This window comes from Naegleria gruberi, assembly GCF_000004985.1.
Source record: "Naegleria gruberi genomic scaffold NAEGRscaffold_34, whole genome shotgun sequence".
NCBI lineage: Eukaryota > Heterolobosea > Eutetramitea > Acrasida > Naegleriidae > Naegleria > Naegleria gruberi.
This window is the reverse complement of record NW_003163293.1, coordinates 144,122-165,024: the sequence shown is the minus strand read 5'-3', so window position 1 is coordinate 165,024 and position 20,903 is coordinate 144,122. Positions and strand designations below refer to the sequence as shown.

The following is a 20,903-nucleotide window of genomic DNA, read 5'->3' as shown; positions in this document are numbered from 1 at the left end:
TGGATGAGTCATTTTACTGTCAAATGTCAACTCATCACAAAAAAAATTGATCAAAGTGTTACCAACATCATCCTATTAGTAATAATCACAACAATTTTATTTTACTACTAAAACAACAACACACTTTCATCAAAATTTCCCATCAACATTAACATCCTCATACTATTAATATTAATATATAAATAACAAACAATAATGGATTCTAAATTAGTTATTCGTGTCTACTTTGTAGATGATTCCTTCAAAACCATTGCCGTTAGTCCAACCATCAGTGCTCGTGATTTATCAATTGTTGTCGCTGATAAGATTGAATTGGAACAACGTGAAACTTTTGCGCTCTTTTTCTACAAGAACGGAGAGTGTAGATGTTTAGATGATGATGAACAACCGTGCAAATTGATGGTCTATGAAACTGTTGGTTCTGATGCAGACTTTCAAAAGTATGTGAATGATAAACAAGAATGGGAAAAATTAAAGAAAGACTGGGAGAAGGACTCTAAATTAGTATTCAAGAGAAGAGTCTTTTTAAAGCACAAGGCAATTCCACGTGAACAAGAAAAGTTTTTGAATTATAGTTTTATTCAAGCTGTTGCTGATGTTCGAGATGGTACTTATCCATGTAGTCAATCGGCTGCTATTGAATTAGCTGGTCTTAATATGCAAGTTACTTTTGGTGATCACAATAAGAAGAAACACATTCAAGGTTTTTTGAAGGATAAGATTGGTCGTTTTATTCCTGCTCCTCTCCTTCAATCAAATCGTAAATTAGAAGATTGGGAAAAGGATGTCTTCCAAGAACATGCTCGTTTGATTGGTTTAAAGAAGGAAGATGCCATGTTGCACTACTTGAATTATGTTCGTAATTGGAGTTTTTATGGAAGTACTTTCTGGACTGTACAAACTGTTAATAAGGATCAAGCAAATTTACCTGATCAAGTTATTCTTGCAGTCAATTCTAATGGAATTCAATTGTTAAAGTTAGGAACCAAGGAACCAATTCTTACTCAACGTTATTCAGATATCTATTCATGGGCCTATAAGAGAAATGCTTTTGCTTTCGTTTCAGGAGTCTTGTCCAAACAAAAGTTCCAATTTGCTACTCCACATGGTAGAGATATTTCTCGTACTCTTCAGGCCTATGTTGAATGTCTTTTGGAAGAAAGAAAGAAGGATAACAAATCTTATCAATCAACTAACATGTAATCTATTTCAATATAATATTTTTTTATTATTCTTATTTGTAATTTAATATTTTTTAAACAAATTGTGAAATATTTCCAATTAAAAAGTTTTCATTCGAATGGTGCTGGTTTGAATTCCAATCTCCTATGCTAAATGCAGAACTTGATATTTTCAACAATTTTGAATGCAATCCATTCGTTAAAAAAGTTGGCGCCAAAATTTAAATAAAAAACAACTTTAAAAAAAATCATGATTGGTCCTCAACCGCATCCTTCTGCCACTCCAACCTCTCTGAAACGAACGATCACACAAAGTGGTAGCGGATCCATTAGTCAATCATCAAAGAAGCGAAAACAAAGTGTAGCTGCATCATCAAATTCACAACCATCACAATCGGGTGGCTCTAGAATAACTTTGGAAAAAATTATTGGTTTAACAACCGACTCTAATTCAAAGCTTTCAGTTCATCCACAAACAAAATATGTTGCCTATTGTTCGGCAAATGTGGTAGTTTGCTACAATCCAAGAAAGAACAAACAATATCAATTCTTACAAAATTCATCATCAAACAAAACCTTCTCTTGTCTTCAATTCAGTAGGAATGGGAAACTATTGGCAGCAGGTGAAAAAGGATCAAAACCATCTATTGTAATATGGGATGTTTTAACAGGAAAGAAAACTATAGAGCTCAAGAAAGATAATCATTCATATGGAATTACTTCTTTAGCATTTTCAAATGATGCAAAATATATTGTCAGTGTTGGGGATGAAAATGATGGTACCATCAAGTTGTGGGATCTCTCTGCCAATATGAATCAAAGTGTTAACGCTTCAACATTATCTTCTGCTTCTTCTCAAAAAGGAAGTCTTGTACATACTATCAAAAATATTAGAAAGGTAAGTATTCAATTCGAATAATTAGATTTACTGATATTCCAAAGACCAATGATGTTGCATTTTCACATGATGGAGCATTTTTTGTAACAGTTGGAGACAAGTTTGTAAAATATCATCAAATTGAACAACAACCAAATGGTAGTATGGAGGTAAAAACATCTAGGTGTATTCTGGGGAATTTTAAGGAATCTAATTTTGTTAGTGTTGATATAGTGAAACACAAGGATGGGTCAACTGGGGTGTATACAGTTAATTCGGATGGAATTTTGTGTTTACTAAACGAAAATAGACAGATTCTTAAATGGCTGGATATGAAAGTTAAAGCAGCATTCTCGCTTAGTGTCAATGAAGATATTATTTGTTGTGGATGTGCAAATGGAACAGTTCGTCTGTTTGAGCCAACCAGCCTTAAATTCAAATGCACATTACCAAAACCACCACTAACCACTGGAATGTCCTACTCAAACGATATTAATTGTGTGGCTTGCAGACTTCTTGATTCACGACAGGTATGTGCAGTCTACAGTGACAGATCCTTCTTTATTTGGGACATTAGTAATTTGCAAAGAATAGCCAAGTACAGAAGTTTCCTTTCTCACAGTGATTCTATTTGGGATATTGATCTATTTCCTGAAAATAATTCACTTTTACCTCATGGATCATTTGTTACTTGTTCGAGTGATAATACTGTTAGAGTTTGGAATGTGGAAGCTAGTACTTCTCTCACTGAAAAGATTGAAAGAGGAGAGTCTTTCATTTCTAAAAATGTTTTCTGTAAGGACTTGCTACACGCAATTGAGGATAAACCTTCAAATCCTAATGGAGAACAAGGAATAAGAAGTGTGAGGTTTTCTGAGGATGGTAATCTTATAGGTTGCGGAAGTAGACAAGGTGTTCTCAAAATATTTCAAACAACAAACTTTTCCATTGAATATTCTGAAGTAGCTCACGACTCTGAAATTTTATCTATGGATTTTAGTGTGAACCCTGAAGATTCTACAGATATCCTATTTGCTACAAGTAGCAGAGATAGACTTATTCACATTTTCCAATACAAGAATTCCTTATTCAAATTGGTAACCTCCCTTGATGATCATACGGCATCTGTTACTTCTGTGAGATTTACAAAGGATGAAAATTTCAGATATCTTATCAGCTGCAGTGCTGATAAATCTATTGTATTTAGAAAGATTGAAAGAGATCCAAATGGTGAATATACTTTCAGAAGATATCAAAATAGTCAATCGAATGGAACCATTTTTGATTTGGATGTAAGCAAGACAAACGAAATTGTATCAGTTGGACAGGATAAGAAGATTAGTGTTTGGGAGTTAGACAAGTGCAAATCTAAACAAAGCTTTAAGGTTGACACTAGATCAACCGCTGACAGCTATCTTCCATCAGCTGAACCTATCAGAGTTTGTTGCGACTATTCTGGAGAGTTTGCTGTTATCAGCTCTGCTGATAAATATATCAGGCTTTACAACTTGCAGACAGGTGAATGCTTATCGAGAGTATGTGGTCATTCAGAAATCATAACTGGTGTAAAATTTTCCAAAGACTCTAAAAGAATCATCTCAGTATCAGGGGATGGATGTATTTTTGTGTGGAGACTCTCCCCTAACATTACCAAACTTTTGAATAAGAATAAGCCATTCGAAAGCATATTACCAAAAAATCTCATGCCTGAAAGTCCTCAACACACTGTCGAGTTATCAACACGTGATACATTACTACCATTATGGGCAAAACAAAAGAAAACCAAAACAAGTGATGAAATCAATGCAATCCTAAACTCTGTAGAATCAAAGCCTCAGAATAGTAAATGGTTAGATAGAGCAGATGAGAAAGAATTTAAATTAGCTGCTATAGAGGATGAAACAAGTTCTAATGACGAAGCAGACGATCCAGTAGAGGAAGATGTAGTCTATTTCAATACTGAACAATCTCCAGATTTCCTAGTGAGGGCAGCCAACAAGGTATCTCAAGACAAGCTCGTACAAGAGTCAGATGATGAAGATGAAAAGACTGCAGTAATTAAGCTTGAAATGGAACCTCCTGAAAAACCAAAGGTACAAGAGGATTTCTTAATGAAGAATTTTGAAAGTCTTTCTGCTCCTTTCGAAGCACCTTTGGGTGATGGAAGAATTAGTGTCACCTCACAATTTTTGAAAAAGGCCATTGGTCAACCATCAAAGCAGCCTCCAAAACCACTCCCAAAAACCAATCATCTTCCACCTCTCCAACCTTCATCTACCCAAAGTTCCTCAACAGCATCATCTTCCACCACAATCAATAACCATTCAATCCCTACAACTACCACAACTACTGCCTCATCAAATCAACCAACATTACCATCTAACGATTTGACCACATCTAGAATTAATCTCACTGAAAGTATTCCAAACATGTCTGATATTCCACTAACCCTTGTACTTAAACTCAACCAAATTTCCCATTCTTTTACTCATGCTCTCTCAATAATTGACCATATGGATAACTCAGAAAATAAGGACGTAGAAGCCATCAACAAATCAAAAGAAGCTATTGCAAAACTGCTGCAGAATATGTCTGCTACATTTTCTTCTAAAGCTTGGCAAATTAATGCAGCTTCAACGAAGGATATTTTGGAGAAATACTCTGATATGCTCATTGATATGATGAAACAAAAGTTAGACCACAAATAAAACAATGAAAATGTCCAACAATTAACAATTATCACTTTCAATAATTATTCAACTTTACAAAAAAATGCACAACACAAGACGAGAGGAGTTTTTAAAAAAGAATAGGCTGCCAGAGGCATCATCAGCTCCGACCTATCAAAACGATATGCAATTATTAAAAAAACATTATCAATTTATTAGAAATTCGGAAGAGGATGTGGATGTGGAACCCAATGAATACGGAGAAAATTTAGCCAAGGAGTATGAAAGGAAATTATTTAGGGATTATGCAATTGCCGATTTGAGTAAATATAAGGAGGGTAAAATTGGGCTGCGCTGGAGAACAGAATCAGAAGTTTTAAGAAGCAAGGGAGATCTCATTTGTGCAGCATTGAATTGTGAAGAAAAGGAAGAATTACAAAGCTCACTTCTCAATTTTTCATATAAGGAAAATGGTGAAGTCAAACAGTGCCTGTCAAGGTTTGTCTTTGTCCATCTTGTTTTAGAAAATTGGAGAAAATCAACAAGAAGAGAAAGAAGGAGCAAAAAAAGCTTTTGAAAGAAGAAAAAAAGAAAAAACTCAAAAAGGAATTGAAATTATTAACAAGAAAATTGGAAAAGGAAAAGAAAGAGCTCAACAATGATTGAATAATTCTGATATGTATTAATATTAATCATTAATATCGAACGTTACATTTCTCACTGCCAGTTGCAGTTTCATTTGAACAACAAAGAAATTTAAATCAACCCAGATAATGCAAATTCTGATTAAAATCCAAAATAAAAATGGCTGACAACGACACTTCATGTTTTTCCACTGAAGACATTGCTCAAGTATTAAACTTATCGGAGAAGGACAAAATGTTGGAGAGTTTTAAATTATTGAAGGAAAAGTATGGTCACCTATTGGAAAACAAAGACAAATTGGAAGAGGCAGTGAATGCAATTCCAAAATCAGGAGCAACAATCTATCAGAAGAATAATTCATGATGGTAGATTTGCAGAATTTATTATTGGAGAATTTGAAACACATAATGAGTGGAAGTTGTGCGTTGAAAAGGAGAGTATGAAAAGTTTTTATAAGGATCGAGGAAGTGGAATGCATGCCGTAAAAGTTGAGGGAACAATTCATGCATCCATGTTTCAGGTTCTTTCAATCTTCTATGAGGGTATGTCTGAATCATTTTGGATAATTATCTAAATAATATTATTGGATATTAGTCGATTTATACAAATCTTGGGTTCCATCGATGAGAGATTCTTTGGTCATTCACAAGTTTGGTAAATATCGATTCCTGTCCTATTTTTCATTCAATTTACCTTGGCCATTCAGTCCTAGAGATTTGATTTCGTATGCATTTGCAATTGATAGATTGGAAAGTGATGGATCCATTATGGTGTCTGTACAGGGAATTACACCAGCGACTCATCCAGAGTATAAGGATAAAATTGGGAGCTACGTCAGTCAGGATAATGTCTGTGCAGAATGTGAATATGCTAGCTTCCTTGTAAAGTATGTTTCTCCAGAGGAAACATTTGTTCAAATTGTTGGAAGTGTCGATCCAAAACTTTCCTACGTTCCTTATTGGTTCATTAATATGGTCACTGATCAAATTTCGTATTTGAGCATGTCTGTAAGTACAAATCCTTAATAATAATTCTATATTCATCATATAATTATTCCCATAGAAATTGAGACAAGTAGCTAAAACAGTTCCTCATACCGAATATCAAACCAGAATTGATAGCAATGATGAAATTTATGGAGACATCAAAAGACGACTCGAAATATTCCTCTCTAAAAAGTAATCCAATTTTTACCTTGCATAAACTTAACCATTTGTAAATAGTTGATTCTCCAATCTATTTTCCCTCACCACCATTTAAATTTTGATTTTCTAATTTTCATCATCGGAATAAACCCTTCTTTAAATTGATTCAATGGCTCTTGCTGTTTGTCTTGATAATTGTCGTGTCATTCTAATATTTTGAACCGACAAGATTGTCAATACTGGCAAAGTAAACAAGGTATAGAATTTGAATGGATCCTTTTCCAAAATAAGTACAATCACATATTTTATCATGGACCACAAATTTCCAATAGCTTGTCTGTATGATTGATTTGTCATATTTTTTTTAATTTAATATATTTAAATATTATTAATTTTTTAATATTATTTTAAATATATTAATATTCTTCCATCAATTAAAGTTCATAAGTTCCATCCAAATAATAATTAATTAATTTAAAAAAATGATTAATTTTCATGATCAAGTGCCGGAAGAGGTTGCTTTCTATCGATTGTTTCCATTTATTGATTTTCATCAATTAATAAGAGTGATTCCTCATGTATGCTCGGTTTGGAGACGATTGATTATTGAAAAATTGCAAACTCTTCATTTGTATCCGAATGTTGAGTTGAATGACCAAGAACATACAACCAACAAGCCATTGACAAATATTCATGATGATTTTAATAATAATGTTCAATTAAATTTGCTTCCCTTCATTAGATATGTGATTAAATTTGTGAAAGCAAATGGAATGACAATTAAACATTTATTCATGAATGGACAAGTTGGGGATGTAATTTGTAGGAAACAATTTGGATTTTTGAAGAATATACAAGGAAATAATGATAATGTCTTTATTGCAAATAGATCACAGAGAGAAACTGAAGAGTTCTGTAAGAGGTTGGCTAATTTTGACAGCTATTTTCCAAACAGTTTATCAGAGCCAGCTCTTAGACGGTTGACACTTTCTGAATCATCACTGAGTTCATGCTTTGACATGCTCAATGAACTAGTAGATTCAGATACGTTTAAATTACTTGCAGAGGTTTGTAAGGATGTGCAGATGGTGTCCTTATCGAATATTTCAGCACAAAGATACCTGACTGATTTAATATGTAATGCCAAAATTGTAGTTGTTGATAATTCTCTGGTTGAGTATTTCAACAATTCATGCCACTTCCATTATTCGTTTTTTACAGATGGGTTTGTTCCGTTTGGAAATTATTCTTCCGAATATACTGATCTATTTCCAGTAGACTCTGAAATTTTCTATACCTCATGCAAGAGTATCAGACTACCAGATATGAGCGTCAGAGATTTTAATTCATTATTTTCCAAAGTTGTCATAGATAAGGACCATGAATCAGTTGAAATTAACATTTATCCAAATGATATCTATTCCACAATTCAAATGAGCGAAGTTCAAGAAGCACTGGATAAACTCTGTGACTATATTAGATACAGTCCAAGGCTGAAACGATTAACATTGGGATTTGGATTCATCACATTGTTTGGAAGGTCTTGTGCACTTGATTTTTCGGGTTTGGGAAGCAGGATTGAGGATCTTTATCTTAGAAAAATAGGAGATGCATGCTCTAAAATTAAGCTGAATTCACTTATTGAAGGATGTGAAAATGTGAAAAATCTGGTATTGGAAAATGTAATATCAAAAGATGCACTCCTTGTTAAAAATGCATTGTCGAGATTGTCCAATCTGACAACAATTAAGATTTCATTTTATGAACATAAGAAACAATATGAATCCAGTTACTTTGAATTAATTTCCACTCTCTTGAGAAATAAGAAACTAACCAAAATACTATTTGAATTCCCATATATGGACGTTTTTGAAAATGAAAGTCTCCTGATTGCAGTTCTTGATGATACATCGAGAAAGTGTTGGGTTTCATTGAAGAGATTACCTTTAATGTCGCAAGAGACCATCACCAAACTTAAAACAATTCCACAAATCGATTTCAAATTCAAACCAATTATTGAAAATGATAGCTCTCTGCCTGAGATTGATTACGACCAAGATATTAATACAATTATTGAGCAACGCAAGTCCTTCAAATTAGCTCTACAAAACTCTAAAGTTATTTGTCCTGGATGTTTTAAAACATTGCCAAGACATGCCATTCCTCAGCACTTTAAAGATTTTCACACCCTTTCTGATATTGTCCATAAGAAGACAGTAAGGACTCTAGCCACTTGTCCATGTTGTAAAACAGAATGTACAACACAAGATTTGGAAGAACATTTATTGAACTGTCCAGAACGAAATTTGAAAATCAAAATGCTTGATATCAAAAGTATGAATGCCTTAACCCATGTCATTTCTGGCATCACTTATGCTCCAGATCATCCCATTCCAATCCACTATCCAGAATATTTGGACCATTACTACTAGGAAAAAGTAAAAAGACAGTACGCGGGAAAGGAGGAATCGATCCTCTCTACCGAACAGTAGCTACAGCTTTGAAGGCTGCATTCAGCACCAGCCAAACTCATCCCCGCATTGATTATCGGCTATTCTCAACCTTCAAGTTCTCTGATTTTGCAAATACTCGAATCAAGTTAGGGTTTTAAAATAAAAATCATTTTCCGTCTGATAAAAGACATGCAATAGGACCGACTCTCCACATATCAATTTATGAAATGATAAATTCATTGATTCCCAAAGAATCGGAAGCAATTTGTGTTGTTTGTTTATTTCTTATTGGCCATCACAAAATCATTTATAAAAAAATAAAAATTTTATTTATTATTAAAAAAAATGAGCAAATCGGTAGTGATTGATAATGGTACCTACGAGACACGTATAGGTTTGTCTGGTGAGGATGCTCCACTTGATATCTATCAAACTCAAGATCCTGCCTTTTTTTATAATGATCAATCACCAATGAAGAGAGGATTGATCAATAATTTTGATGCCATGGACAGAGTTTGGCGTTACGGATTTAACAAGGCTATGCTAAAAGGTGATATGTTGGATGGACCAGCCACTGATATGTCTGTCATCATGTCTGAACATACTCTTGCTCCAAAATTACATTCGGAAAGAATTACACAACACATGTTTGAACAATATGAAATACCAGGCCTTTTTATTGCTAATCAAGGTCTTTTGGCTCTTTATAGTTGCGGAAAAATTACTGGTATAGTGTGCGATGTTGGATATGAGCAAACTAGATTTACACCAATTTATGAAGGATTGGCTTTCCCACATGCAGCTGATTTTGTAAATATAGGAGGAAAACATGCTAATGAATATCTTAAAACACTTCTCCAAAAACAATTATTACATAGTAACAATAGTATGGACACTTCCGAAGGTGATGCACCACAAAAAACTCTAAAGATTAATACTGAATTTTCTTCCATGACTCCTGATGAATTTAATACTGTATTTAATGCCAATGTAATTGAACAAATCAAAAGAAAGCTAGTTTACACATCTGGTTATGAATATCACAAGCAAATGAAATTATCACAAGAATTGAAACAAAAAACCGAGGACAGTCTTTTGAATGGAGCTTCAGAAGCCGAAACAACAGACAAGAAGAAATCCAAAGCAAAGAGTGCTGCCAATCAAGTGAGCTATTATAAGGATTATACATTACCAGATGGTAAAAAAGTTTCTGTTGGCCAAAAGGAAAGATTTTTACCAACAGAAATATTCTTTAATCCATCTGTTCATCTCCCAGGAAGAGAATTTGAAATTCCAGGAATTCAACATATTCTGCACGATTGTGCTAATCAATGTGAATTTGATACAAAGAAGGAAATGTTCTCAAATATTATTGTTTGTGGTGGTACTGCATGCATTAACTCATTTGCTGAGAGATTGAGAATAGAAGTTCAAGAAGTTTCAACAACCAGTACAATTGTCAGTCTTGTTGAAACCAAAGATCCTTCTAACGCTGTTTGGTATGGTGCATCTGTTCTTTCATCACTTTCTTCATTCAGCTCAATGTGGATTAAGAAAACTGATTACAATGACTATGGACCACAAATTATTCACAGAAGAACCTACTAAAGTAGAACTATATTTCGCCACCATTAACCTTATTTAAATTATAAATACCAAAACCCTAAGAATAAAATCAAGTTGTAAAATATTTATTCCTTATGCTTTCTATAGTATGGTGTTTGTATGATTGAAGCAATTTCTTTCACTTGTTCAGTCAAAATTTCAATTGTTCTTTCATAAATCTTTTTCTGGTCTACTTCAGTTCCACATTTCATATTCCAAATTCTGAAAATGTTATCTGTTGGTCTTTGAGAAACACTCAAACCACAAATTTCATCACCTGGTTGCAATGCAGAGTGGTATTGTTCTCCGATAACAGCCAAAACCAATTCTCTCCATACGATATCAGAAACATCTTTGGAAGTACGGAAAATCCATTCACCACCATTAACATTGTTAGGATCTTCCCAAGCAGGACAAATGGTCAAGTTAGCAACCTTTGATGTATTATCATTTGGGCCGTTCAAATTCTTCATCAAGTGGAAAGATTCCTTAACTTTGAGGTGAGTGATGGCTGGTAAATTATTAAAACAACTCCAAAATTCTTGAACAGTTCCAAATTCACACAAATCAACCAAGTGATCTAAACTCTTCCAAGCGTCTTGGGTACCAATTTTTTCATGCCAAAATCTCCACTTGCTCTTCAATGCTTTAGGCTTAACCTTGGTCTTTTTGTGTTCTTCCTCTTGTACGTTTGGTTCTTCGAAAAATTCTTCATCATTCATGGTTTCATCCATTGGTGATTGTGATGTTGATGATGACATTTTAATAAATTAATTATTTGGTTGTTGTTCTTCTTCGGTTAGATGATGATGATCAATATTCTTCGTTACCTATATAAAAATAAGATAAGCGATTATTGTTATTTTCTACTGTGTGTGTGCGTCTAGATAGTATAAATTATTACTACTACAATAATCCGTCGTCGTTGTGTGTATGAATTCTTCTGCAAACTTGCTAATTGAAGCGAGAAAAAAACGATGGGATTTTCGGTAAGGGGAATGTGTGGCTATTTTTTTTACAACATCAATTCCTAGCCAGGTGCTTGTTTTTATTAACAAAATTGAATTAAATCAAATAATTGATGGATGGGTGGTCATTGAATAGCGCCTTCACCATAACAAACTCCCTCCAAATGTTAATAATTAAACATCAATATTATTGATTAAATTTATTGCAAAAATCTTCTTTTCCTTTTTTGTAGACAAAAATTTTCAGTCAAAAACAACAAAAAAATACATAAATTTATTTCGCCAAGCCTTATTCCAATAACAAACCTTTGATTTTGATTGTTTAGGATAATCCATGGACGAATTCTGTTTGGTTTGCTTGTTTGATGGTCGTGTATCAATATCCTGATGGTACTCAATAAGAATGACAATGCCAAAAATTTAAATAATTCTCAGTATGAAATGTTAATAAACCTTGAATCATTTCCAAACAAAAAATTTTCAAAACCTTTCATTCAATAAAATTATTTCACCACTTCTAGCTCAAGTTTGAATCTTTATGAACTCAATCACACAAAAACTCAACAATTTATCTCAACATCAAATTTGAAACTCAAAGTTTAAAAATAAATCTTCAAAAAAAATTAATCAACAACAAGGCATCAAACACTTGTTTTTTTTTTGATTTTACAACACGCTCTATCATCAGAGAGGATTTTAAATATCGACACAGTATAAAATATTAGTATTGTCGGATCCGATTTTGAATTTTATTTATTGAATATTGAATATTATTATTATTAATTAATTAATTACTAGGAAAATGTCCCGAGCTGTAAAAACACCTGTAAATCAAATCTTACACACCAACGTTGCTGTGGTGAGGATGAAAATTCAAAAAGCAGTTTTTGAAATTGCTTGTTATAAAAACAGTGTCGTTTCATGGAGAAAGGGAATTGAAAAGGATTTGTCAGAAGTTGTTCAAATTGATACAGTTTTTACAAATGTTTCTAAAGGAGAAGCTGCAAAGAAGACTGATCTTCAAAAGTATTTTGGAACTAGTGATACAAAGGAAGTTTGTAAAAAGATTTTACAAGATGGTGAATTACAAGTGAGTACTAAGGAAAGAGAGGAAATGTACGAATCAATGTTTAAGGATATAGTTACAATTATTACGAATAAGTGTATAAATCCTGATACACAAAGACCATATCCTGGAGGAGTTATTGAAAGAGCTCTGAAAGAACAAATTCACTTTTCTGTAAAACCAAGCAAGAGTACTAAACAACAAGCTTTGGAGGCCATCTCAAAGTTAAAGAGGAAAATTCCAATTGAAAAGGCCCATATGCGTGTAAAGTTGACACTAAGTGGCAAGGAAAATATTAAAAAATTGAGACAACTCTTCAAGACTGCCAATAAGGAAGAAGAACAAGTTAAATTTGAACAAGACGATTATTCACCAGAGACTGAAACTGCAAACATTATTTGTAGAATTGATCCAGGTCTCTATCGTCACATTTTTGATATTGTTGATGAAGAAGATGGAGAAGTTCAAGTTTTGGATACAACTGTCTCTGAGGAAGGTGATACAACCATTGATGAATTGGATGATAAGCAAGATGAATCTGAAAAGAAACCAATTCACCATTCTACAGTGGAAAATTCTGACAATGAGGAAGAAGAGGAAACATCAAAGAAGAGCAAGAAAAAGTCTGAAGATTCCAAGAAGAAACCAACCAAAAAGAACAAAAAGTCCAACAAGAATGAAAGTGATGATGAAAAGCCAGAAAAAACCACCACTACTAAGGATGAAAGTGACGAAGAGCAATTAATCTCAAGTTCCAACAAGAAACAATCCAAAAAGGAAAAGAAGAAGGCCAAGAAGAAGCAAACTCAACAAGATGATTCTGATGATGAAGCTGCTGCCACCATTGAAGACGATGAAGAGGAAGAGAAACCAAAAAAGACAGCTGCTAAGAAAGCACCAACATCCAATAAGAAGGCCTCTTCTCATTCAGATGAAGATCAAGAACCATCATCCAATGTAAATAATGATTCAGATGAAGAATTAGTCCAAACCTCCTCCAATAAGAAACAATCTAAAAAGGAAAAGAAGAAGGCAAAGAAATTCGCCAAACAATCAAGTACCTCAACACAAGAAGACGATGAGCAAGACGACGAATAAACATGTTTAAATTCTACTCAACCAATATATTTCTTTATATTTTAAATAATCATTTTACAAAAAAATGTTTTCACACCAACAAACTTTGCTTTCACCAATAATTGGAAGTGAATTTCTAACCACCATCACTACATCACAAACCAGTGATCATACAAGCAGTGATGATAATGACCATAACAATCCAACCTATATATTCCACTCATGGTTTTGTCTAATCGTTTTCATCATTGATATTATATTTATTATTGCCTCTCCTTCCATTCCGATATTCCCAACTCTTTCAACCATCAAGACATGGTATCGATATGTGAAAAGAGAACCCTCTTCCAATAATAATAATACTAATATTCAACAGGAAGAAGAAGTAGAGGAATCAACAACAAACAGAACCATTGCTAACAGTAGTGGACCTACTCATTCCTTCACATCTCTTCTTTCCCAATCAAAATTCTATCATGTTGATTTGGATTTGAGTTTGGCTTCGATTATTGCATTTATTGTTTTATTAATTAGTGGAACATTGGATTGGGATAATATGAAAATTGGGTTAATTGGAGCTCCTGGACAACATTTGCAACCATACAGTATCTTGTTATTGTTCATGTCATTGTCATATGTTTGTGTTTCATTGGATATTACTGGATTATTCAGTTTTATTGCCAATTGGATTATCAAAAAATCAAATTATAATGGACACAAACTGTTTATTTGGTTTTCATTATTTGCAAGTGTTTTGACAATTTTTACATCGAATGATATTGTGATTTTGACATTGACACCTATTTGCTGTTATATGTGTTCGTGTAGTAAGAATTTGGATCCAACTCCGTATGTGATTTCTCAATTCTTTTTGGCAAATGTTTGGAGTGTAATTTTGGAAATTGGAAATCCAACAAATGTCATTGTGGCCTTGGCATATGATTTGAATTTTTTGGTTTACTCTAAATGGATGGCTATTCCAGCAACTGCTTCTGGAATTGTTTGTTTCGTATTGCTTTATGTTTACTTTTTCAGTTCAATTCCAACAAAGATTGAAGTTGAAAGTCAAAACTCAGAACCTGCTGGGAAAGAAACAGTTCCAGAAGAGAATACTACTTCGATTGAGGAGGAAAATCCAACTATAGATCAAGTGGTAGCTCAACAATTATCCAATGAAGACAAATCAAGTTTAATAGGTCAAGGAGAAGAAAAGAAAAATGATTTGGACATCAAGGCAGCCATTATCAAATCAATTGCCTTATTGTTGTGTTTAGTGACATTGAGTGTGACTTCCCTGATCAAGTTTGGAGAATCTGGAGACACCATCCCTCCATGGATTGTCACTTGCTCATTCTTTGGATTTTCACTCATCTACGATGTTATAATGGATACAATTCAATTTATCAAGAAGAGAAGAGGAACAGTGAAAGTATTTGAGAGTAGTATTTGGAAAGTATTGAAGAGATTGCCATGGAAAATTATTCCATTCATCTTGTCCATGTTTACAATCGTGCAATTGTTGAATTATTATGGATGGACAGATCTATTGGCTAAGAGAGCAGCTGAATTGATTGTTTCTCTTTCTGGTGCTAATAATCCACTAGATCAGAAACCTACAGTTCGTTCTCTTGCAGTTACTACCTTGGTAATGAGCTACCTGTCAGCCATCTCTTGTAACATTATTAACAATCAACCAATGACTATTCTTTTCACAAGTGTAATTTCAAGTAAGGAGTACAAGATTCTTTCTCCATTGCAAAGAAAAGGATCAATGTTTAGTCTCATTTTGGGATCTAACTTTGGAGCCAACATTACCTTATTCGGTGCATTGGCAGGTATTATGTTTTTGAGTATTTTGAGACAGAATGGTATTACTAGTAAGCAGATTAATTATTTCACATTCCTCAAATTTGGATTGATAATCACACCACTTGTCATTCTTGTGGGTGCCTTTTTCATTTTCATTGAATTGTTGCTATTTGAAGAATAGAAAATACAACACTGCCAGTTACCTTTATTGATAATTTTAGAGCACACATCACTAAACATTCAGAGTTTACAATAAAATTAAAAAAAAACATTTTGATGAGTCTAGTTCCATACGGAAAAGTGAGATCACAAACACCTCGTGTAGAGAAGAGTTCGGAAAAATCACCTAAGTACAGTGCTAGCAAATTCAGAACTAAATGTAAATCAAACAATGTTTGGGAGTTTACTTTCCAAAAATATTGTACAACAAAGGGATTAGAGAAATGGGAATGGGTATATGAAAAGAAACAGACTAACATACAATCAGAAAAATACTCTTCTCGAAAAACCCAGTCTACCGATACAAATCATAAAAAATGGCATAGAAATCATCCAAAAGAAGGATTTTATCAATCAAGACAAGTAATTGATAATGTATGAAATAATTTAATCGAATGCTTGTGCTGCAATGCTAATAAACTCTTGAATACTTTGCATGGTTTCAGTTCTTTCACTTTCACTGGTGCATTCAAATGTTTCAATTACAGAATTTGGAGTATTCTTGGAAGGACTGGCTGTGGCATTAGAAAAGAAATAAATTGAAAAACGTTTTGGGTCGTGAACGTCCGGTACTATATCTGTAATAGAAGTGAGAGGGTGAGATTGAACAATATTCGAATTAATGGCATTGAAATCTGATCTGTCTTGATCTTTTCCTGTCCGTATTTTGATATCAATCCAAAGAATACCATTTTGTGGATTTTTGTGAAGTACAATGGCTGCATCGCTTTTTGTTACAGATCCCATCAACTTGTTGGCAAGACCTCCTTGTGAAATACGCTTACATCTGAATTTTCTAATTTGCAACCTCACAGAGTTGAGTTGTTCCTTTAGTTCCATACATTTCTCTGTTAATCTTAATAGATCTAAATCTTTACGTTCAATTTCTTCCTTCAAGTTTGCCACTGTTTGTTCCATGTTTTGGTAATCTTCCAAAAAGTCTTCCTTCCATTTTTGATACTCTGACAACTGTTGTTGTAATAAATCATTTTCCTTTGAAAGGTTTAAATGTGATTGCTCTCTCTCGAATAATTGTGACTTTAAACTAGTAATAGCCTCTTGACTCTTTGACAAATTTCCCTCAGTATTACGATATTTGGCCTGAATTTCTTGCAACATTTGCTTTTGTACATGTTCCTGTGATTGGAGGTCACTTATTTGCTTTTCTCGTTTTTTAAGGTCGTTCTGAGTCTTTCTATATAATTCTCTCCAGTGTTTCATTTCTTGAATAGCATCCAGCTTGCTTTCGTTATTACCAGCCTTTGGAGACTCTGTCTTGTCGGTGAAATCCATATTGACAACTTGTTTTAAGTTCTCGTTTGACAGTGAATTTTTCGAGTTGTCAGCAGAGTCTGTGGACATGTTTCTCTTTCTCGAAAAGAATAATCTTCTTTTAGAACCACTATCGGAATTGTCCTTGTTGCTTGCTGCAGCTGTTGGTTGATTATTGTTTGATGGTTGTGCCATTGTTGAATTTACTCCAAACTTGTGAATTTCATAAATATCCTCTTTTAATTTTACATTTTCCGTTGAGAGAGCCAAGAGGGCTGTATCTTTCTCGAATAATTGTTTTTGTAATATTTCCATCTTCTTTGTGAATTTGTACAAATCGTGAACAGTTTTTAATCTCTGATTTCTCTCCAAGATAAAACCTTTTCTAAATGTATCGTATCTTTCCTTTGTTGATTCAAGTTGTCTTTTCAAAATTTCCAACTCATCACCACCCTGTTGACGATCACTTGACAAGTTGGACACCATCTCTGACAAGTCTCTCTTTTTACCATCATGTTGATATGATGTCCTCTCTGTAAATCCAAAACTAAATTCTGACAATTCAGCAGTAGGTGTATTAAATCCAGAAGCTATCGATGATGTTCTTGATCTTGATGAGTGTAATTGTGTCTGATCCATATCATGCGATGAAGATTGCCGATGATGATTTCCTCGTTCTCTTCCCCTACCACTTTCACTGCCACCGGAGGCAGCTGAATTGATAGGTGAAGGTGTCGACGGTGGATTATTTACAGAATTTAATGAAGATATAGAATGTAACGGAAGAGACAATCCCTGAAATCCAGATGATTTAAATCCCAATCCTCCAACACCACCTTGCTGTTGTTTACTATTAAACGATGAGAGAATCGTCGAGGGTTGAAGTTGACTCATTTTTTTGTTCGTTTGATTTTCCAGCCTTTTCAATACAAAATCATCAAGGCTTCCTAATTAGCCGTTGATTTGCATTTTTGTTGAATTTTTTTAAAGAGTTCAAAGGAAGAACAAAAGCTCATGGTTTTGTAGATTTGAAGGTTTTTTAAGAGTGTTACTTGGATTTGGGGAGGAGAGTAAGGTTAACATGTAATTGGAGACTTTGTAACAAAGTGATTTATGTGACATTTTAAAGATGATGATGACTAGATAAAACATAGGGCATTTTACCACCTTTTCTTTTCGTATCAAAATAAAAAAAAATGAACAGATTTAAGGAAGTTTCCCTTAGTGCATTTTTCAAGTAGGTATTTGATCTTTGAATAAACCTAGACAGAAAGCAGAGGAGAGAAAAGAAAACTTAATTTAATAGATCAAGATTTTGAAGATGGAGAAGGTGTTTGGGTTTTGATATTCGGAACAAATGGAATGCTGTATTGGCCTGGAATGTTTAATAAGAACACTCAAAAGGCTAATCTTTTAAATGGTGATGTATTGGGAGATTCATTTGATGTGCTTTCAGTGGTTAGTTTACATACATTTGGTTCTGATATCTTTTCAAACAAAATACCAAATCACCTCCAATCTGCATGGGAGAGTGCTTATGTTGAGGCTTCACATAATACAAAGAATGATTTGATTATGAAACATGTATATGGAAATGTAAATGAAATTCATGTAGATCAGATAGAAGCAGATAATCAACAAGTTGCTCCACATCTAAACACAAGTACTAAATCCTTCTTGGCTAAAGGCTTAATTTCTCTTAAAAAGAGCGGTATTGGTTTTGACGACAACAAAGAAATGAGTTTTTTGGAGCAAACTATGACTCAGGTACTTCAAAAAGACAAAATAGGAAACGTGAATTGTCCTATAGAGTTCTCTAATGATCTTTTTTCAAGTTACAATAAGGGAAATCCAAATCCGTTGTTATCTCCTCTCTTTGCTTTAAGAAACTTGCATTTTGAGCAAAATTATGAAATTAACTATCACGAATCACTCTCAATCATATTTTCGTACCTTACAAGCATTTCTAATGGACAGATTTCATCGAGAGCGTAAGTATTTCAACGAACATTTTCAAATTCTTTTTAAGAAATGTAAACGAAGATGCACTATCCAACCAATCCAGACTGACTCGATATTTCACAACAAAATACTTCATGCCTGGCACAATATTGACAAGAGTTAATGTTTTAGAAAATTTTGATTGGCGTTTCTTTTTTGGAGAATGGAAACCTATTGAAATAGATAGTGTGTATGATCATCCTGACTTTAAGAAAGTGGTGTTGTTAATGAGAGGATCATTAACAGAGTTGCTCTTTGAACTGTTTGAAAGAAAATTGCTAAGTTCTGACACTGAGTTGGACGTTTTTGGGTCTCTATCAGCCGGTACCAAAATTTGCTTTTTGAGATTATTTTTGATTCCTAAAGTTGATAACAAACAATATTTTAGTTATAGTTATAGATTATATACTAGCATATGGTATGATTTCACTACTCCATACGGTATTTCAAAAGTAATGTCTATTATTCTTCAGATTGGAAGAAGGTTTCTAAACTCTCAGTTCAATCAAAAGAGTTTGTCGTTTGTAGAAAAGATTGCTGACACTCCAACATCATCAAAGTCTGTGTTCCATCCAGGACTTTGTGACTTACCATTTTTCAATCTCAATTATGACCGATTCGCTTCACTTGACATATTAGAATTTAACTCTTACAATGAAGCTCTAGATGTATTTTCAAAATTATTATCGTTTCCCTTACCTCCCCACAAAAACATTACAAAATATACTATGAATAGTTACGCAGATAATATTTTCAAAAAGGAAAAAAATAGGACATGTGTGTTTTTAAAAAGCAATGCCCAAACAGAAGGATTTCCTTTGCAAGTATTATTAAGGGGAAAAAATTGCGTCCATCCCACTAACGAAATAGAACTAGTTTTCAAATTAAGGAATACTACAAAAAAAGTTGTATATTACGTATTGAAGGTTTCTATACGAACTGTAGAACAACTAAATTCAATGCAATTTCACAATGATAATGACACCGACAATGATACTGATTGTGAAGACAATTATGGTAATGATGACAGTGATAACAATAATAACGACAACGATGCTTATGACGGTGATAACAAGAATAATGTTATAATGTTATCATCTGAGATTCATAACTTGAATATTGGATCAAATTATAATATTGAACTTGTAAAACAAAAGACAATGCTTGGTACAATGAAATACAATACTAAGGAATCTTATTTCAAGATCACAAACAAAAAGTTTGAAAATATTCAAGTTATGAATCTTATTCAAGGTTTAAAAAATACTAATATTTGTGAAATTTATTATTATGGTCCGGTCAATAATCTATTGTATATAACTGTTCAAGAGAAGTTGCTTAATTATGAAGAGTTGACAGATATTTTACAAAAACTCGAAATCTATGAAAATCTCAATGTAATAGTTAGAAACATAATTTTAAAGTCCGTTATTGGATGTCTTAGGGCTCTGGAAAGTCTACATGAACATGGAGTTGTTCATTGTGATATAAGTGTCCATAATATCATGTTCAGAATGAAAAATGAAACTGATTTTGAAGCAGTTTTGATAGATTTTAACAATTCAACATTATTGAATCAGTCCAGCATTGTGAACTACAAGGAAGATTACTCTCCTTCAGACCCAAAATTAAGATTCACAGTTCTTCATGACATTTACGCCTTGTCAATTGTTGTTAAGAAACTTTTGAGTTTTATTCAAAGGTGGACGAGAAAGTTTGGAGCGACATTCACTTTGTAGAATTTGATGTTCTTCCTTTATCAAATATTATTAAGAAGATGAAAAATTTGCAGTATTCTAATGTTACAGATGTATTGAAGGACATAGATCAAAATATTAAACATTTGTAGATTATACTAAAAACAGAAATTAATGATGGCAATTACATAAAGAACTTGATTTGTGAATCTCTTGTAA

At 33.3% G+C, this 20,903-nt stretch overlaps 10 protein-coding genes across 10 annotated transcripts; 8 read left to right on the top strand and 2 right to left on the bottom strand.

Moving 5' to 3' along the window:
* Positions 1 to 51: 51 nt before the first annotated feature.
* On the top strand, positions 52 to 1,237 carry NAEGRDRAFT_58490 (uncharacterized protein). Its single transcript, XM_002675395.1, has one exon. The coding sequence runs from the start codon at positions 196 to 198 to the stop codon at positions 1,201 to 1,203; it is 1,008 nt and encodes a 335-aa protein (XP_002675441.1). The 5' UTR covers positions 52 to 195; the 3' UTR covers positions 1,204 to 1,237.
* Positions 1,238 to 1,431: 194 nt separating this feature from the next.
* Positions 1,432 to 4,766, top strand: NAEGRDRAFT_69403 (uncharacterized protein; the record flags this gene model as incomplete). Its single annotated transcript, XM_002675394.1, has 2 exons — positions 1,432 to 2,079; positions 2,124 to 4,766. The coding sequence occupies 2 exons, from the start codon at positions 1,432 to 1,434 to the stop codon at positions 4,764 to 4,766; spliced, it is 3,291 nt and encodes a 1,096-aa protein (XP_002675440.1).
* Positions 4,767 to 4,911: 145 nt separating this feature from the next.
* NAEGRDRAFT_69402 (uncharacterized protein) lies at positions 4,912 to 6,554 on the top strand (the record flags this gene model as incomplete). The annotated part of the gene is made up of 4 exons (XM_002675393.1): positions 4,912 to 5,225; positions 5,724 to 5,914; positions 5,967 to 6,379; positions 6,435 to 6,554. The coding sequence occupies 4 exons, from the start codon at positions 4,912 to 4,914 to the stop codon at positions 6,552 to 6,554; spliced, it is 1,038 nt and encodes a 345-aa protein (XP_002675439.1).
* Positions 6,555 to 6,999: 445 nt separating this feature from the next.
* NAEGRDRAFT_69401 (uncharacterized protein) lies at positions 7,000 to 8,949 on the top strand (the record flags this gene model as incomplete). The annotated part of the gene is made up of 1 exon (XM_002675392.1): positions 7,000 to 8,949. One exon carries the CDS (start codon positions 7,000 to 7,002, stop codon positions 8,947 to 8,949), a length of 1,950 nt encoding a protein of 649 aa, XP_002675438.1.
* Positions 8,950 to 9,315: 366 nt separating this feature from the next.
* On the top strand, positions 9,316 to 10,578 carry NAEGRDRAFT_50297 (uncharacterized protein; the record flags this gene model as incomplete). The annotated part of the gene is made up of 1 exon (XM_002675391.1): positions 9,316 to 10,578. The coding sequence occupies one exon, from the start codon at positions 9,316 to 9,318 to the stop codon at positions 10,576 to 10,578; it is 1,263 nt and encodes a 420-aa protein (XP_002675437.1).
* A 63-nt stretch (positions 10,579 to 10,641) lies between these two features.
* NAEGRDRAFT_80309 (eukaryotic translation initiation factor 4E) lies at positions 10,642 to 11,574 on the bottom strand. Its single transcript, XM_002675297.1, has one exon. The coding sequence runs from the start codon at positions 11,334 to 11,336 to the stop codon at positions 10,662 to 10,664; it is 675 nt and encodes a 224-aa protein (XP_002675343.1). The 5' UTR covers positions 11,337 to 11,574; the 3' UTR covers positions 10,642 to 10,661.
* A 771-nt stretch (positions 11,575 to 12,345) lies between these two features.
* NAEGRDRAFT_58488 (Shwachman-Bodian-Diamond syndrome protein) lies at positions 12,346 to 13,726 on the top strand (the record flags this gene model as incomplete). The annotated part of the gene is made up of 1 exon (XM_002675390.1): positions 12,346 to 13,726. One exon carries the CDS (start codon positions 12,346 to 12,348, stop codon positions 13,705 to 13,707), a length of 1,362 nt encoding a protein of 453 aa, XP_002675436.1. The 3' UTR covers positions 13,708 to 13,726.
* Positions 13,727 to 13,771: 45 nt separating this feature from the next.
* Positions 13,772 to 15,676, top strand: NAEGRDRAFT_69397 (uncharacterized protein; the record flags this gene model as incomplete). The annotated part of the gene is made up of 1 exon (XM_002675389.1): positions 13,772 to 15,676. The coding sequence occupies one exon, from the start codon at positions 13,772 to 13,774 to the stop codon at positions 15,674 to 15,676; it is 1,905 nt and encodes a 634-aa protein (XP_002675435.1).
* Positions 15,677 to 16,101: 425 nt separating this feature from the next.
* NAEGRDRAFT_69396 (uncharacterized protein) lies at positions 16,102 to 17,880 on the bottom strand (the record flags this gene model as incomplete). The annotated part of the gene is made up of 1 exon (XM_002675296.1): positions 16,102 to 17,880. The coding sequence occupies one exon, from the start codon at positions 17,878 to 17,880 to the stop codon at positions 16,102 to 16,104; it is 1,779 nt and encodes a 592-aa protein (XP_002675342.1).
* Positions 17,881 to 18,348: 468 nt separating this feature from the next.
* Positions 18,349 to 20,726, top strand: NAEGRDRAFT_69395 (uncharacterized protein; the record flags this gene model as incomplete). The annotated part of the gene is made up of 3 exons (XM_002675388.1): positions 18,349 to 18,977; positions 19,175 to 19,439; positions 19,914 to 20,726. 3 exons carry the CDS (start codon positions 18,349 to 18,351, stop codon positions 20,724 to 20,726), a joined length of 1,707 nt encoding a protein of 568 aa, XP_002675434.1.
* Positions 20,727 to 20,903: the final 177 nt, after the last annotated feature.